A 16349-nucleotide genomic window follows, 5' to 3' on the forward strand; every position below is an offset into this window, starting at 1 on the left:
TAACTGAACTAATATCCTATTCTTCAAACTCTAAACATAAACTATGATGGACCTAAGTGACAAAACATACAACTTCATACACTTCCAACGGTCAAGAACAATCTCATAAGCACAAAGTACCACTCTTTTCAGCTCCCATTCTTGCATCAACCTCCCTGCTGCTCGTTCTTCTTCTTCGCATCAAAATCTTCGAAATACAGAACCCCATTAAAGGAACAGTGTATAAATTGCTCTTCGCAGATGAATATTGAAGGTTTGTAAGTTCTCATTTCTTTAAAATCTGTATAAGAAGTAGCTACAATTCAAGAAAAATCGTTTTTTTTTTCGAATTTTTCGATGGATTTTGGTGAAAGTACACCGAAGAAGAAATCGAAACAATCCCTTAATACAACACCCATTAAGCAGAAAAACCCACTTCCCATTTTCACTTTAGATCCTATTATCCCTAAAACCCCACAAACCCTAAACCCCACCAATCGCCGCCGTTCCGTCCGCCTTAGCTCCACCCCTCAAACCCCGGCGCCACCGCCACTATCTCCTCCAACTTCTTCTCGCCGAGGTAAATCTCTGAACTTTACTCCGAAAAATGCCACTAATTCAGCTAAAAGAAGGAAATCTAAGGTGGCTGATTTAACCCCTGTTTCGACGCGGGGACTTACTGAATCGAAGAGGAAAAGGAAATGTGTAGAGAGAAAAAATTTGGGTGTAGAAAAAAGAAGCATTTCGAGGAGTTGTAAGAAGAGAGTGTATTATAAAAAAGCGGTTTTTGATGGGGGGGAGTTTGGTGTGGGGGATGATGTGTATGTGAAGAGAAGAGAGGATGCTGTTTCGGACGATGAGGATCCCGAAGTGGAGGAATGTAGGATTTGTTACAGGCCAGCAGGGAGGGTGATTATGATTGAGTGTGATGAATGCTTAGGTGGGTTTCATTTGAAGTGTTTGAAGCCACCTTTGAAGGAGGTTCCTGAAGGGGATTGGATTTGTGTGTATTGCGATGCAAAAAAATTAGGGAAAATAGTGGAAATGCCTGCACCACCCAAGGGGAAGAAACGGGTAAGAACTGCCAAGGAAAAATTACTTGACAGTGATCTGTGGGCGGCTCGTATTGAGAGGTATATGAACTTTCTGTTTGTTTGTTAATTTTTGAAACGTTTTGTGTTTCTTTGATTTTGCATATAGATGGTTGTGCTGTATGATTAATTGTGATATCAATGTTATAGTATATGGAAAGAAGTGGATGGTACATATTGGTTCCGGGCACATTGGTATATTATTCCTGAGGAAACAGATGCAGGAAGACAGCCACATAACTTAAGGAGAGAACTTTATCGGACTAATGATTTTGCTGATGTTGAGGTATATTGTGGTATTCTCCTTTCTGTCTTACAATGTAATGTTTTTGACTATGGAAGTTATATGCTACCTATTTTGCTGCTTGAGGATTGTAAGTTTTGTTATGAAAGAAAATGTCATTTACTTGTTGAACAGTTCAAATTGATTGATAACTTCCCAAAAGCAAAAGATAGGTGTAAATGTATTAATCTATCATTGGGTAATTTTCTTGCTAGAGTTCTCAAAAGAGAGATTGCAAGTGGTAAGATTTTGCTTTCTGGGATTTGGATGTTATAACGAATTTAGTGGGATAAGACTCTCACCCCAACGGAAAGGAGCCAAAGCTTCAATTTTTCTGCTTATCGGGAGGTCTGAATTGATTGGATATGTTACGAGTAAGTGACCAATTACATCTATTAATAAAGGCCTACGATTCTATCTGCAGATGGAATCTGTCATCAGGCATTGCTTTGTTTTGTACCCAAAAGAATTTGAGAAGGCAAGAAATGATGGGGATGATGTTTTCCTTTGTGAATATGAATATGACATTCATTGGCATAGTTTCAAGCGCATTTCTGAGATTGAAGATAATGCTGAGGTATGTTTTAAAAGAATTTTTGATGATATTTGTGGAACCGTTTTGGTCATATCTGATGAAATTTTTCAGAACTAATAAGCTGTCTCATCATTTGGTAGGATGATGATGAAGCTGAGAACGATGGGGATTGGAACTCTTGCGAAGATCCAGACTCTGACGTGGAAGACGATGTAGAATATGAACGGGAAAACCAAAGTAATCTATTAACCAGACCATCTCCAGCTCATCCTTTGGCTGCGGTATACAACTTGTCCTTTGACAGATTCATAGTTCACTTCTTCATGTTGCCTAAAGCAGAAAGCTAAGTAGTTTGTGTAAGAGTGCAGAATTCAAGAAAGGGACGTTTTTTTGGACTACAAAAGATAGGTGCAAAGAAGATACCAGAACATGTGAGATCTCATAAGCTTACTGAACTTGAGAAAGCAAAAGGAACCCTTTTGCTGGCAACTTTACCCAAGTCTCTACCTTGTAGGACTAAGTATGTCTTTCCTAAGGTGCAATCTTTATTCTTCATGCAATTTGCTCGGTATTTATCTGACAAACAAGTGCTCTCTTTTGCAGAGAAATGGAAGAGATAACGACATTCATAAAAGGTGCCATATGTGATGATCAATGCCTGGGTAGATGCCTTTACATACACGGTGTTCCTGGGACAGGAAAGGTATCTATTGGCTTAAGAGAATGCGCTTGAATGATACGTAAGGCAGCCATATATTGTTTCTATGTTTAGGTTGGTTTGACATTACTGATGTGTTCCTTTATCTGCACTGTTATGCAGACAATGAGTGTATTAGCAGTAATGAGGAGTTTAAGGTGTGAAGTTGATGCAGGGAGCATTAAACCTTATTGTTTTGTGGAGATTAATGGCCTAAAATTGGCTTCACCCGAGAATATTTACAGTGTAAGTATAAAATGCAATCTCTGCTGATACAGAAAATATCTTTATTTCTGAAATGTTTCTCTCAACTGTTTCAGGTTATTTATGAAGCACTTAATGGGCACAAGGTTGGTTGGAAAAAGGCTCTTCATTCCTTGAATGAGCGGTTTTCCAATGTTGCTAAATGTAGCAAAGAGGAGAACCGGCCTTGTATTCTGCTTATAGATGAACTTGATCTCCTGGTTACCAGAAATCAAGCGGTAAATGATGCATCTTTTATCCACCATAGTAAATATCAAAAACAGCAAATTGCATATGTATGACTTTTTTCCTTTTAATTCCAGGTTTTATATAACATTCTTGATTGGCCTACAAAGCCGCATTCCAAACTGATTGTTATAGGTGCGTGCACAATTTGCTATCAATATTTCCTTCCTTCTGTATTAGTTATTACATGTGAAGATAAAATGCTAACTTCTCTCACCAACAGGCATTGCAAATACTATGGATCTTCCCGAGAAGTTGCTTCCAAGGATTTCAAGTCGTATGGGAATTCAAAGACTTTGCTTTGGTCCCTATAACTATCAGCAGCTTCAAGAAATTATTTTAACTCGCCTCAATGGAATCGATGCCTTTGAAAAACCTGCAATTGAATTTGCTTCAAGGAAGGTTGGTCATTCTGTGATTCATCTCTATAAGAACTTTATCTTTATTAGTTGATTCTAATCATCCCAGTCACATACTTGAGCTTGTGTGCTGTTGTAAATGTGATACTTAAGTTGATTATTAAAGCAGTATCCACTTTACACATAAATCCAGGTGGCAGCCGTTTCAGGTGATGCACGCCGTGCACTAGAAATATGTAGGCGAGCTGCGGAACTTGCAGATTATCGTGTTAAGAAATTGCTATCAATTCCCGATTCTGCTGCAGCAGGTGAGCTAAACCTCGAACTATGTAGACAATTAATGGCAAGAAAGAAATATTTGCAATTCCTTTGGAAGGAAATACACATCCATTAGGATTTTCAACATTTGTAACATACCTGGTAGATTTATATAGATTACTTATCTATGTGTATGTTTCAGGTAAAATGCTTGTCAGAATGGCAGATGTTGAAGCAGCCATTCAGGAAATGTTCCAGGCTCCTCATATTCAAGTGAGTTCAAAAGGAACACCCTGTGGTGCAATTTCAATATTCATTTTAGTTAATGGGGACATATCTTGTTGATAACTTGATATAACAACCAAGAGTCCATTTTCTTTTGATCTTCCCTTGTTTATCTTGCACTACTCTCAATCCCAAACTGGTTGGTGTCCGCTTGCGGGTGGGTAGTGAGCGAATGTAAAAAGTAGTTAATATTCCCCTCAGCTAGGAAGGCGGATGGATCAGGGGGCCTGGTGGTGGCTCATCTAGGTGTTGGCCAGAGAGATCTACAGATAGCAATATAGCATAGAAAGTTCCACCAAGAGAGGTCTGAGGTTGAAGTAAGTTACTGTAGCTATTGTCGTCTGCTTCACCAAAAGTTTTCGGATGTCCAAATTGGAGGTCTCCATAGATTATAATCCTATTAATTGTTGGAAGAATGGGAGTATCCTTGTATACATGTAAGTTTCAAAATGAATTTTACCAAAGACTTATGCTGACCATCACTTAGTACAAAATGGGAACTCCAATGATTTTTTAGTGAAATTATGTTAGGACTAGCTCTTGTTTTTCTCTGTAGTTGATTCATAATGATGCGTCAGCAAAGTGCTAGCTGATGTTTCACTGTCTATAAGGGGGAGAAGATGAAGGATTTTGTTTTCATAGTGCTTGCAATATTGTCTAATTATTTGTTTCATGCAGGTGATGAGAAGCAGCTCCAAGCTGAGTAAAATCTTCTTGGCAGCTATGGTTTATGAGGGTCATAAGACGGGGATGAGCGAGACCACCTTTGATAAGGTAGTTTCCTGTGGCATCTATGATTTAGTGATGTATCATGTATCTCTTGTAGTGAAAAAACAGATTAATTGATTCTCTTTCTTTTTTAATTTAAAGTCTTTCCGCTTTGATTCTACTCTTTCTTCTGTTTGTTTTTTATGCACTCATATTATAATCTTCTGGCCCATACATTAGCTTGATTGTTGTTTAAGTTTTCTCCCTATCTCAATGCAGTTGGCAATAACTGTTTCCTGTCTCTGTACGAGCAATGGTGAAAAAATTCCAGGATGGGATATGCTTTTAAAAGTTGGGTAAGCCATAAATTCTTTACAATGAAGTCCCAGATCCTTGTTTCTTTGTTGTATATTGTGAGCGGCAAGTCCTGATTTCTTAGCATAACTCTGCTTGGATAATCCCCAATTCCTAACCTTGTCGGAGGCTCTGGCTGTTCATATTAGTTCCATGTTTTGATCATCCTGTTCTCATAATGTTGTGAAATGGATTTAACTGTTGATATGGATAACAAGTGGATGCCAGTGAATGGTGACTGGAAATCTATGTTGCTCTGACTCTTCAAAAATGCCATGGTGCGTGGCGGATCCTCCAAACGTAGTGCATTTTCAGAGGATCCGACACGTGTGTGCATTTTTCAAGAGTGCGAGCAATATAGCTGAAAATTCTTTTTCATTTCGTTAATTATCCTACCTTATGTCATTTGTTTTGTTTGGTGGCAGATGCAAGCTTGGTGAATGCAGAATACTTCTATGTGAACCTGGAGTAAAGCATAAATTGCAAAAGTTACAGCTCAACTTCCCAAGGTCAGTTTCTTATGTGAATTCAAACCTTATAACTGAATTTTCTCTTTCAACTAAAATGTTGTTATAGAAGCTAATCGCGAATAATCAAAATGCATACTCATGTGTGCCCAAAAGTCCTAACAATAACAACTTTTTAATGATAAAAACAACAACTACGCATCAATCCCAAATAAGTTAGGGCAACTTTTTTTATGATAACTCTTAGTCCATCTATCAAGATATTTGAGAAAGAAACTCACCCTTTGAGGCTTTGACTAGTGGGAATTTTAACTGGTAAATTTGTTGTTCATCCATGCTTTTCCTTGTTTATCAGAAGTCTAGGCTAAGTTGGATTGGGATTCCTCAGCGTTATTAAGCGTTGAATTGTGTGACCCGTCATTAAAATGTTTTTCATTATAGGGAATATTTCTACTTATGGTTGTCAACGCATGTCTGATTCTTTTTTGGGGGCTTAAGCATTTTGGTTATAGATGATTGCAAGACTTGAATTCAAGATCTTAATTGTGTGAGATCCATCTTACGAAAGCTTATACTTCTGTTTATATGCTACGATCTTCAACATTAAGACCATGTATGGTTTTTTAATAGGAAGAGATGTTTCGGAGAGGATACTAAGGATGAATAACTTGTTGCTCTTTCCATGATCATATGTTAAAAGTAAAACTGTCATTCTACTAGCGATCCTACCTATATTTTAAATGTTGGTAGTTTTAAGTACATCAAATAACCTGTTGAATTGTTGGCTTTTTAAAGAGAGTATTGTAAAATGAAGCTCTTTCATCCTACTATTAATCCTGTATATTGTTGTAAATACCCATGTTTTATTTGTTTTAATTCATCAATACCTGTAAGACTCTTAAGTAGATGAGTCTTATTAGGACGAAACCTTCACCTAGAGATTCTAAAATGAAGAGAGTATTACTTCTCCTTGCGACCTTTCCGCACCTGGCAAGTGTCAGACTCTATATATCGTGTTACCATAAACTCTTGCAATGGTTGCTTTGATCCTGATTCGTTGTGTTTCTGTTGCAGTGATGATGTTTCTTTTGCACTTAAAGACAGCAAGGAGTTGTCGTGGTTGGCTAAGTATTTATAACTGGTGGACCACCCATGGGTGTGGCGTAGCGGTTAGTGAAGTGGATTAAGAACAATGGGGTCTCAGTTCAAGTGGCAAAAAAACATTAGGCAATTTTTTTTCATCTGTCCAAGTTTTTATGGATAGAATTTACTCGATACATGTGTTGATGTGAGATAGTCCCATGGAATTAGTCGAGATACGCGCGTAAGCTGGCATGGACACCCTGGCCTTGTGATTAATGAAATCATTTACTTGATCAAAAAATATATATTATACATTGTGATTCTCTTGGCAATTATTGAGGAGCAAACCTTTTTTTTGCACTTTCAATTCTTCATCGACTCTATAATGTATCACTTTCAAAAATAGCCACTAACATGGAGTTTCAAATTCCACCAGCGAAAAACAATATCTTGGAATTTCATTTGTGGAATTTGAAGCTTAATGGTAATAATTGTTTTTTTAATTACAGGGACTATAAAGTGGATATAATGCTAGAGTTGTTAAAACAATGATAAACAAGTCACATAATAACTTATTGATTGATTATAACCAATATTTTTCAGATTTATGTCACATTCAAAAATTATATTATGTATAACTATACGAAGTATATAAGTCAAACTATTTTTCATACATAATATCTTTAATGTATTTGACAAGTAAAAGTGTAAAACACAGGAGAGGAGCTTTTCAGCCCTTTTGGTGGATTGTTGGTCCGCAGCCCCGCCCTATAGAATGAATCAAACCATTCATAGTAGGCCATTTTGGGACTGGATTATCACCACAATCTGTTTAATAACTGATATATGGGGATAGTATATTGTAGAATTCTTGTTGTCAATCTTGATAATGTCTTTATATGCAAAAATTTTATGGAGTTGGATCAAAAAGGTTATATTTTTATATTACATGGACATAAGTGCTTGCGGGGATAGCTCAGTTGGGAGAGCGTCAGACTGAAGATCTGAAGGTCACGTGTTCGATCCACGTTCACCGCATTTTACCTTGTCCAGTTTTTTTGAGTACAATTTAAACATGAGACTTTTGATAAAGAGTTGATCAAACTTACCACATTGATCGTGGTGTTTCAAAAGCTAAGCTTGAAACCTTAACTTACCAACCACTTTTCTCTTTTGTTTTTGGTCTTGTTCGATATCCGTATTGAAATTCTGATTACTTTGGATTTGCATGGTGTTAGACTCATTCAAAGTGAAAGTGCTTCTATTATAATTTTTTTTTATACTTAGGCTTGAATCCAAGACCTCTAGTTAAAAGGCGAAGATATCTTATTCATTCCACCACTATAGATTATAACGCAATAACCTCTACTCGAACTCTCTCTTAAAACAAAGCCTAAAGAAAAAGAACAAAATACAATTATAGCAATAAAATATAGTTAAAAAATATTCCAATTGTATACATCAATTATGTAACTTATATACTACTAATATCTCTCTTTCAAAACTTCACACTACTTCAACTGCCGTAATGAGATGTAAACTTGGCAAATTTTCCAACAAATGGATCGTGAGCATTGACGCCCTCGGCTGTGGAGGCGGCCGGCTAGAATACTCGTCAGTTATGGATGAGTACGTTAGCTTGGCCGCCTCCACACGTTCACGTGTTTTGAGCCATTTTGCTTGCATGTATTTTTGTTTACGCCACGGCCCAATGTGCATTTTCTTATCCTTCATGCATTTCTTGGCTGCCGCGCACAAAATCTTGATCAACGATAGTAATCTCTCGATTTTCCCGATGAATACTTCCGGTAAATTTTTCACTAATCGGTTGTATTCTTCACATGCTCGTGCCATCTCGAATTCAGCTCGAAAATTTAGCTCGATGATAACTCTTACTTCTCTTTTTTTAGGATTTGACGAGTCGATCACATCTATGAATGTATGTTCACCTGTAATATGTTTAGTAAGAGTGTTACGTTAAAAATTTTCAAGATTTAATATATATACACATATAACAATAACGATCAATAACGACATATCCAGCGTAATCTCACAAGTGGGTCTGTGAAGGGTTGAATGTATACAGACCTTACTGCTACCTCATAGAGATAAAGAGGTTGTTTCCGATAGATTCTTGACTTAAAATAAAATCATATCTTAGCAGTTTAGAAAATGAGATACAAAAAGAAAGGACAGTAACAACAATGAAATAATGCGAAATAAAAAACAATCGACAACATATATAGGTGATAGTGAAATGAACAACATGACAACAAAATAAAGTTATATTTGAACCACAAAAAACACAAATGATATCTAAAGAATGAGAGAACACTCAACTATCAAACATATATCTAAAAGAAATTAATATTTGATACTATATTGAAAATTAAAAAATATATATATGTGTCTGAAAGGTCTTGTCATACATATTGTCCTTGGTGAATAGCCACAAATTCAACAAGTCATTTTCCAGTTGTATTAGAAATATCAAAACTTTGTAATTGGTTCAGTGCCATACACTTATATTTTTATATGGATGTCATTCTCAGAGATATAATTATTTATTTTTATATATAATAAGTTAAAGCTCAAGATGTAGATATAAAGTTGTCATTTTATACACTATCATTAAAAGATTTTTGATGTACATGTGTAAGAAAATTTTACCTTAGCAAGTTATATTTACACGTTATAATAAGTTACTTTGTCTTATTTTCAAGATTATAAATCTTATATTTTAAGAATAATGACTTGTAGATATAGTTTGATTGACTATATAAACGTTTAAGCATTAATAATGTATATAATTTAAACATAAAATTTCATTACTTTATTAGTATATATAACTTAAATCTTTACTAAAAAGAATTTGTCTTTTACCAATCGATTTTCAATTCAATCTCTGAGGAAGAGAAAAATATAGTTTTTTTCCGAATTTTACCAAAAGGTTTATGTGTCGGAAAAATATTACCTGATGGAATATCTGAAGAATTCTTCCACTTGGACTTGCAAATTGTAGAGTTAAACCCTGCAATTTGCAGACGGCTGCAAACCTCCTTCATGAGGCAGGTTTTGCAGCCTTCGTCCGCCGTTCTCCGGCAACTACATATAATTTCATGTCCTTCTTTTACCGTCTCTTTTGTAATGCTTCGAATTTGTGATTCTAAGGAAGTAGTCCGGTATAGTACACCCTAATAAAATAAAAAATATTTACATAATCAGATCATTGACAATATAATTGCAGAGAAAATCATTACAAAATCCGTTAGAGGTGGAGGGAGGATAATGGTTATGGGTTCGAATGAATCTATCAACATAACTTTTGTTTAGACTATCTATTCGTAAAATTATATTAGAAAATTTATTAAACATGTATAAATAAGCTTTTAAGTTCTGACTTCAACTCTACAATATTCGTATGTTAATAACTTTTAATAATTATTAATGCATGATTTCAAAAATCATATTAAGTTATATGCATTCACAGTAGAAAAGAATTTTTAAAGTACTATTAGTTCAATTCAACAGGTTATAACAGATTATTACTTCATTTTTGCTACAAAAATTGATATACACAAAACTCAATCTCATGAAATACAAATAATTACCTAAGAAGATAATTATATATTGATGTGGCCGTTAAGTAATTGGAATTAATTAATGGATAGGAAACATTCAAGGAAATTAAGACGTGAACAGTTTTTTTTTCAATCAAAGAGAGCTAAACTAGGAAACAAAAAAATGTTTCAAAACATACCTTTTATATTATTTGTAATTCAATTTATTTCAAAACAATCTTGTATTTAATAGAGCATTCTTTTAATTCTCAGGGAAGTTTAAAATAGAATCTTCATTAACATACAAAATTATATGATGCATTTTTAGGTTAATGTGAGAAATGAAGAAATTAAGAAATAATTAGTATATGAAAATTACTTGTAAAAGTTGTTGTTGAGTTTCCCAAAATTGATTATCTTCAACATTTTCAGATTCTTCTTTTTCTTCATCGTCGTCGTCATCATTATCATCATCCTCATTTTTGGCACGAAAATCGAGATGAATATTCTCCGGCATTTCATCATTGAGAAATCCAAAAATAGTATCGGAAATATTTATCGATATGGGATCGCCGGAAAATGTCACTATTTCCGATTTATCGCACGTTAAAATCCGATAATTCATTGTTCTTCTAGCCATAACTCTAACCATAATATCCCTAATTCTTTAAATGGAGCTATATATATATAAAAGAATAAAAAGCCTATAAATTTGTAATGTGACTAAATTTAATTTTGGAAATGGCTTTATATAGTTACCAAGATTTTGGGGAAAAATAAATAAATTAAGTGGACAAATAATAAGGGGAGCCTACCATTAGATGTTAAAGTAAATGGAGATATATATAGTCATAATTGGTAGACCAAAACAGCAAGGATACACGTCAGTCCATGTCTCCTATTTTTAAATGTAATTTTCCAACAAAATGGGTTTTTATTGAACTCAATTGCGGAGCCATAAATATCGAAGGTAGGATCAATCGAACATATTTTATTGGAAATTTATATGTGTGTGTAACAAAGGATGGGTAAAGGTTTTGTCGGATTGAATGGAAATTGGTCCTCGAGTGTAAAAGCAAAAAGGAACTTGACTGCAAGACTCATCCATCGAGTAAGGACAAAAGTCGTCTTAGTGATCCAATAGTGTCGAGTGGTAGGATTGTCGCTCAATGAATAAAATTAGAGATGACAGATGATCTTTCCAAAAAAATCACTCACATTAACAAAAAAATTTGACATCGAAATATTTTTTTTATATAAGTTGTAGATACTCTTTTTCAACTTTGAGGTCGTCTAATACTTTTTTTTTGAACTTTATCAAATTTTTACCCAAACGCTTGTTATTTGAATTATCAATTCAATTTTCTTATAATTAAATGTAAAAACACATCATAAAATAAAGATTATTTTGTTAATCTCAAAATATAAGAATGAAAAAATCTCATTCACTCCAGCTAACATGAAATTGTTGGATACCCTACAAAGAGATAAATTAGGCTTTTAGTAGGGTTTTTGATAATTGATATGGGAATCTTCTTTACACCATATATATGCGGCATCATGCCAATGGTTTTTTCTGCTTTTAAATATATTGACGAAATTGCCCATGGATAAAACAGAAATCTAGAGTAATAAGATGGGGGCATTATTGGAATTTGAGTGTACAATTATTTGTTCCTAGTCATTCAAGATTAGAATGATCAATAATTAAAGATAAAATTAGGTATAAGTATAAAGAAAATGCCAAGATCTATCACTTTCATAATTCATTGTCTTGTCTTAATTATTAACTATTTGATTTAGAGAAATAGGCTTAATTATGTGATTAACGTAGGTTTCGATCCATTCTCTCTTTCAAATACTTTAATCATGAAATAATATCACATCATGATTATAAAAGTATCTTTATTTTGCTGTAACCCAACAATGACATGAGGCGATAGTTCGATAAAATGAGTATGAAAATGACAAAGTAACAGCAAGGGAATTAATTTAGTGTCTTTGTCAGTCTACGATAATTACTTTAGAGACATACAATAAAAAAATTAGTAGTTCGTTGTCCATAAATATTTGATTGATAGAAGTGACACAATTAATATCTAAATAAGTTTATGAAGTGATAGTTCAGGTGAACTTAATTCGAGCAAGCGATTGTTGGTAAGCGGACGATGTCGCACATTAGCATGTCTTTGAGAAGCATATAATTCTTGAGAAAAATTGAATGTATCTGAGAAAATGTAGTTTAATCCTCAATCAGTATAATTCTTGAGAAAAATTGAACTTAATTTATTCTAATTTCGTCGTAAAATCATGAGGCGAGAATTGTTTAAAGCGTGTATAGAATTTCAGCCAAAATATTTCAAGGTTTTCATGATTCTTAGAGGCTGTTTGGATTGACTTATTTTGAGTTCTTTTAAGCCAAAATAATTTTTAATCAGTTTCGTAATATTTGGGTAAAAAAAAGTGTTTCTAAGCATTTGTTTTTAAGTCAAAATAACAAAAATAAACCAAAAGTCATAAGTTAGAAATTTTAACTTATGACATTTTTAACTTATGACTTTTGACTTATAAGTCATAAGCGAAAAGTTAATCAAAACAGGCTCTTAATTATGAGTATCGTTAAAAGATGTAAGCTTAATTGAAAGGATCGTTTTGGGATTTTCTCTTTCGTAACATTTTAGTTTGTTTTTTTTCATTGAATTACATGTTCTTATTTTTACTATTATCCCAAAAGTCATTATGCTAATATTACCATTATCCCAAAAGTCATTGCCAAAACAATGAGGCAAATATATGAATGACACTTGTAGTCTGTTAGTAGGAAATTTTTAGAGTGTATTACATGGATCGAAGTGATAGTGGAAAACAAGAATGATTGAGATTTTCCCACACTCCTAATCAAAATCTTCGATCCGATTTAATTTAACGAAGAATTCTTTTATCAAGGAACTTTACCCCTCAATAGGCCTATCTATCTGTTGCAAAAGAAGTAATAAATCGAGGTTGTTGGAATTTAAATGTCGAATACTTAAAAAAAAAATCATAGATGTGATAAGATGATTGAGATTCCTCTGCTCTTTTAACCTAAATTTCGAGTTTAGGCCATCTACTTAATTGGAATCATTACACTTTGAATGTCGGATATTTCAAACATCTATCCTAGATAAATTTATACCATCAATCAAACGCAATATTAAATGTTGACAGATTTAATCATAGATATCCTATCTTATTTCATCTAATTTGTGATTAATTTCTTCCATCTCCTCATTGGACTAAATCATCCAGAGGGTATAATTCTAGAATTATAATCCTTATATAATTTAGCCCGTATACCAAATAATCCCTAAAGATAATAATCCTAAAATAAAATTTAAAATTAACTTTTTCCATATTTAATTTAAGATGCTAACTAATATCGCTGTTATTTTATTTCACTATTTAAAGGTGTGAAATAAATTAATTGGGTGAAATATTTAGTTTCATTCTCTTTTGACCATATATAATATATATAATCAAACTTGACTTTTTCTCCAAAATTCTACCAATCATTTTATTGCAAGTTAAACAAAAAAATCGTGGAAAGTATATCTTTTTTTAAAAACAGAAAAATCAAAGGATAAATGTTGATAAAAATAATAAATCCATTTGACTTTTAAAGAAAACATCACTTATATATATGATCAAAACGAGTTGAAAAATTAGCAGAATTGGGGCTGTTTGGAAAGCCAACTTGATAATTGGATTTGGTGTAATTAAATATAATTATACTGTCTAACATGTTTGGTTGACCAGATAATTACTTGATCAGCAGGTAATTGGGTGTAATTGATAGTCACATTCTACAATTTCCAGTGGGAGGCTGTGAATTAGTGTAATTACAAGATGATTACTTTTTATTTTTCCTTTTATTTCTATTTTTAATTTTTTCGTTTTAATTTATTTTTTATTTATATTTTTCAAAACTTATTATTTTAATATTTTCTAAAAATATATTTTTTATTATTTAAATTTCATTTTCTTCCCATTCTTAACCTTTACTTCATGTGATTCCATACAACTTTTCGTATTACTTTTTTTTTACTCTATGTTTATTATTTTCATTAGCATAATTTTGCTAGTATTCGAATTTTTAAATTTGTAACGATCTGAACCGTCGTTAATTTCGATTAAAAAGAAATCACAAGAATTTGACTTGATTGGATCCCACTATCCCACTAAAGCGGGATGGTCCCGCCTCGGCGGCGCCGTGAGAGCAGGAATATGATTGCCAGAGTGGGAGGTCGTGAGACAGAACTTAAATCGCGAATTTCTTATTTCCCCCACTTCTCTCAAGTGTGAATTAGAGGCGAGAATTTCTGGAAAACCCTCCCAAAAGGCTGCTCTTGAATGAAGAAGAGGAGGGGAGGGAATCTCACCTTTTGGAAGGCTTCAACCCATGGAATTCAATATGGTCTTGCTAGTGGGACATCTGAAACTAATAATTTCAGCAGTGTTATCTCTTCGCGAATACTTGGCTCCCAGGTAGGCTAGGCTTCTCTTTTCTGAGTAGTAAATTTATACTTACTATGTAATATAAAAGGAAAATTAATGAGAATTCATCTACTAAGTTGTGGGTCATGGGTTACAGGCAGAGATCCGGTTGTGATAGGGTCAAATTCGAATATGACCTGGGTAGAAAGGTGCTGCAGTGAGTTGAAAAGTTATTGATTGTGACGTTTTTGTGTGCAAATGGTTATATCGGGCATTTGTACAGAAAAGTAAAACTAGTAGATTTTGAGGTTAGACCTGTAAGGTTTGGTAGTGTGGACGTTGATTGTTCCCAAAATTATCTTAAATATTTAATTGAGTTACTTATGATATGCCTAAACGTGTACAAATAAGGGTAATAGGTTAGTCCTTATATAAATGAGCCCTTGCTAGCCTATTTTTGTGATGAACATATTCTTGGTGATATAAATATTGTGAATACTAAATGTGTCACGATCCAAAATGGGCCGTGAGTGGCACCCACACTTAACCTTCTGGGTGGGAGAACCAACGATACAAACCCCCAACTAATAACAATAACGCGGAAACTCAAATAAATATATTTTTCCCCAAAATCTGAAAGTCATCACATCAAGGACATATAATTCTAAATACTAAGTCTAGAATGTCAAACACTAAAATAAAATAAGTGACATAGTTCATGTCCAAACACTAAGGACATCATGTCATGACTAAGAGAATCCATCACGAGCTAGAAGGATAGCTCACCCTTAAATCCGATGAACTTGAGACGGACTAGAGCTGAGGTCGAGTCGAAATCTGTGGAACACTCGCTGCACTCCATAAAATAAAACAAAGAAAGATACAAGTAGGGGTCAGTACAGGACAACATGTACTGAGTAGGTATCATCGGCCGACTCAAAATAGGAATCAATATGCAATAAGTAATAGCGGGAAATCAACACCAACACTTAACAGGTGACAACCAACAAACAATTACATAACCGGTCAACAATATCAAGATCACACATGAGGACTCAAACCTCCACACCACACTCTTTGAAATATGAGTTTTTGGAGATTGGGTAGCATTAAGTAATTTTAATTTATTTCCCTTTAATATTACCGTGCCGGAACGTGACACCCGATCCAAATATACTGTGTCGGAACGTGACACCCGATCCAAATATACCGTGTCGGAACGTGACACCCGATCCAAATATGCCGTGTCGGAACGTGACACCCGATCCAAATATATTTAATTTATCATTCCTTATGATTACATTCCACTTCATTAACAATATTTCATCAAGCCTTCTTTATTCAAGGCACCATTTTTGATAGGGCAAGTTCAAGATTATGGATTTCATGGCCTCGGGATTTCAGACCAATCACAACAACATATCAACCATCCAAACCACAACAATTAAATGCGTAGTAAATTTCACATATTACTCAATGAATATCAATCACTATTAAGAGTCTATCTATGATATAGAATAAACAAACCATAACCTACCTCAATCGAAGAACTGAAGTCAAGCAAGCTAATTCACCAATGTTTTTCCCTTCTTCGAAGCCTCACGTTTCCAATCTATCAAATATATAATATTCGTAAGCAGACTAATCCGTAGATGCTAATATTATACACATGTTTAATCTAACCCAACAACTCACCCAACTCTATAATCAATTTCCTAAAACTCAAGC

General features: G+C 33.9%; 2 protein-coding genes and 2 non-coding genes across 4 annotated transcripts; 3 read left to right on the forward strand and 1 right to left on the reverse strand.

Annotated features, from left to right (window-relative positions):
• The first annotated feature begins 150 nt into the window (after positions 1-150).
• Positions 151-6920, forward strand: LOC129896027 (origin of replication complex subunit 1A-like). Its single transcript, XM_055971845.1, has 16 exons — positions 151-1112; positions 1221-1356; positions 1778-1930; positions 2029-2169; positions 2257-2408; positions 2492-2591; positions 2709-2831; positions 2906-3067; positions 3152-3209; positions 3298-3476; positions 3627-3741; positions 3894-3964; positions 4655-4750; positions 4964-5040; positions 5464-5547; positions 6580-6920. The coding sequence occupies exons 1-16, from the start codon at positions 337-339 to the stop codon at positions 6641-6643; spliced, it is 2487 nt and encodes an 828-aa protein (XP_055827820.1). The 5' UTR covers positions 151-336; the 3' UTR covers positions 6644-6920.
• On the forward strand, positions 1838-1915 carry LOC129898087 (small nucleolar RNA snoR28). Its single transcript, XR_008769004.1, has one exon. It is a non-coding gene; the product is annotated as a small nucleolar RNA snoR28 (small nucleolar RNA).
• Positions 6921-7553: 633 nt separating the features above from the next.
• TRNAF-GAA (transfer RNA phenylalanine (anticodon GAA)) lies at positions 7554-7626 on the forward strand. Its single transcript has one exon. It is a non-coding gene; the product is annotated as a tRNA-Phe (tRNA).
• A 240-nt stretch (positions 7627-7866) lies between these two features.
• On the reverse strand, positions 7867-10866 carry LOC129895322 (uncharacterized). The gene is made up of 3 exons (XM_055971025.1): positions 10528-10866; positions 9563-9782; positions 7867-8537 (listed from the first exon to the last, which is right to left on the reverse strand). The coding sequence occupies exons 1-3, from the start codon at positions 10798-10800 to the stop codon at positions 8095-8097; spliced, it is 936 nt and encodes a 311-aa protein (XP_055827000.1). The 5' UTR covers positions 10801-10866; the 3' UTR covers positions 7867-8094.
• Between the last annotated feature and the right edge of the window lie 5483 nt (positions 10867-16349).

Source organism: Solanum dulcamara, chromosome 7 (genome assembly GCF_947179165.1).
Source record: "Solanum dulcamara chromosome 7, daSolDulc1.2, whole genome shotgun sequence".
Classification (NCBI taxonomy): domain Eukaryota; kingdom Viridiplantae; phylum Streptophyta; class Magnoliopsida; order Solanales; family Solanaceae; genus Solanum; species Solanum dulcamara.

What these genes read in the sequence shown, in the direction of transcription:
- LOC129896027 (XM_055971845.1), top strand. Translation starts at nt 337, where the DNA reads ATGGATTTTGGTGAAAGTACACCGAAGAAGAAATCGAAACAATCCCTT. An exon ending in TCTCTACCTTGTAGGACTAA is followed by an intron (nt 2,409 to 2,491) that starts GTATGTCTTTCC and finishes TCTCTTTTGCAG; the next exon opens with AGAAATGGAAGAGATAACGA. An exon ending in TTGAATTTGCTTCAAGGAAG is followed by an intron (nt 3,477 to 3,626) that starts GTTGGTCATTCT and finishes ACATAAATCCAG; the next exon opens with GTGGCAGCCGTTTCAGGTGA.
- LOC129895322 (XM_055971025.1), bottom strand. Translation starts at nt 10,800, where the DNA reads ATGGTTAGAGTTATGGCTAGAAGAACAATGAATTATCGGATTTTAACG. An exon ending in CTCAACAACAACTTTTACAA is followed by an intron (nt 9,783 to 10,527) that starts GTAATTTTCATA and finishes TTATTTTATTAG; the next exon opens with GGTGTACTATACCGGACTAC. An exon ending in TTCTTCAGATATTCCATCAG is followed by an intron (nt 8,538 to 9,562) that starts GTAATATTTTTC and finishes AACATATTACAG; the next exon opens with GTGAACATACATTCATAGAT.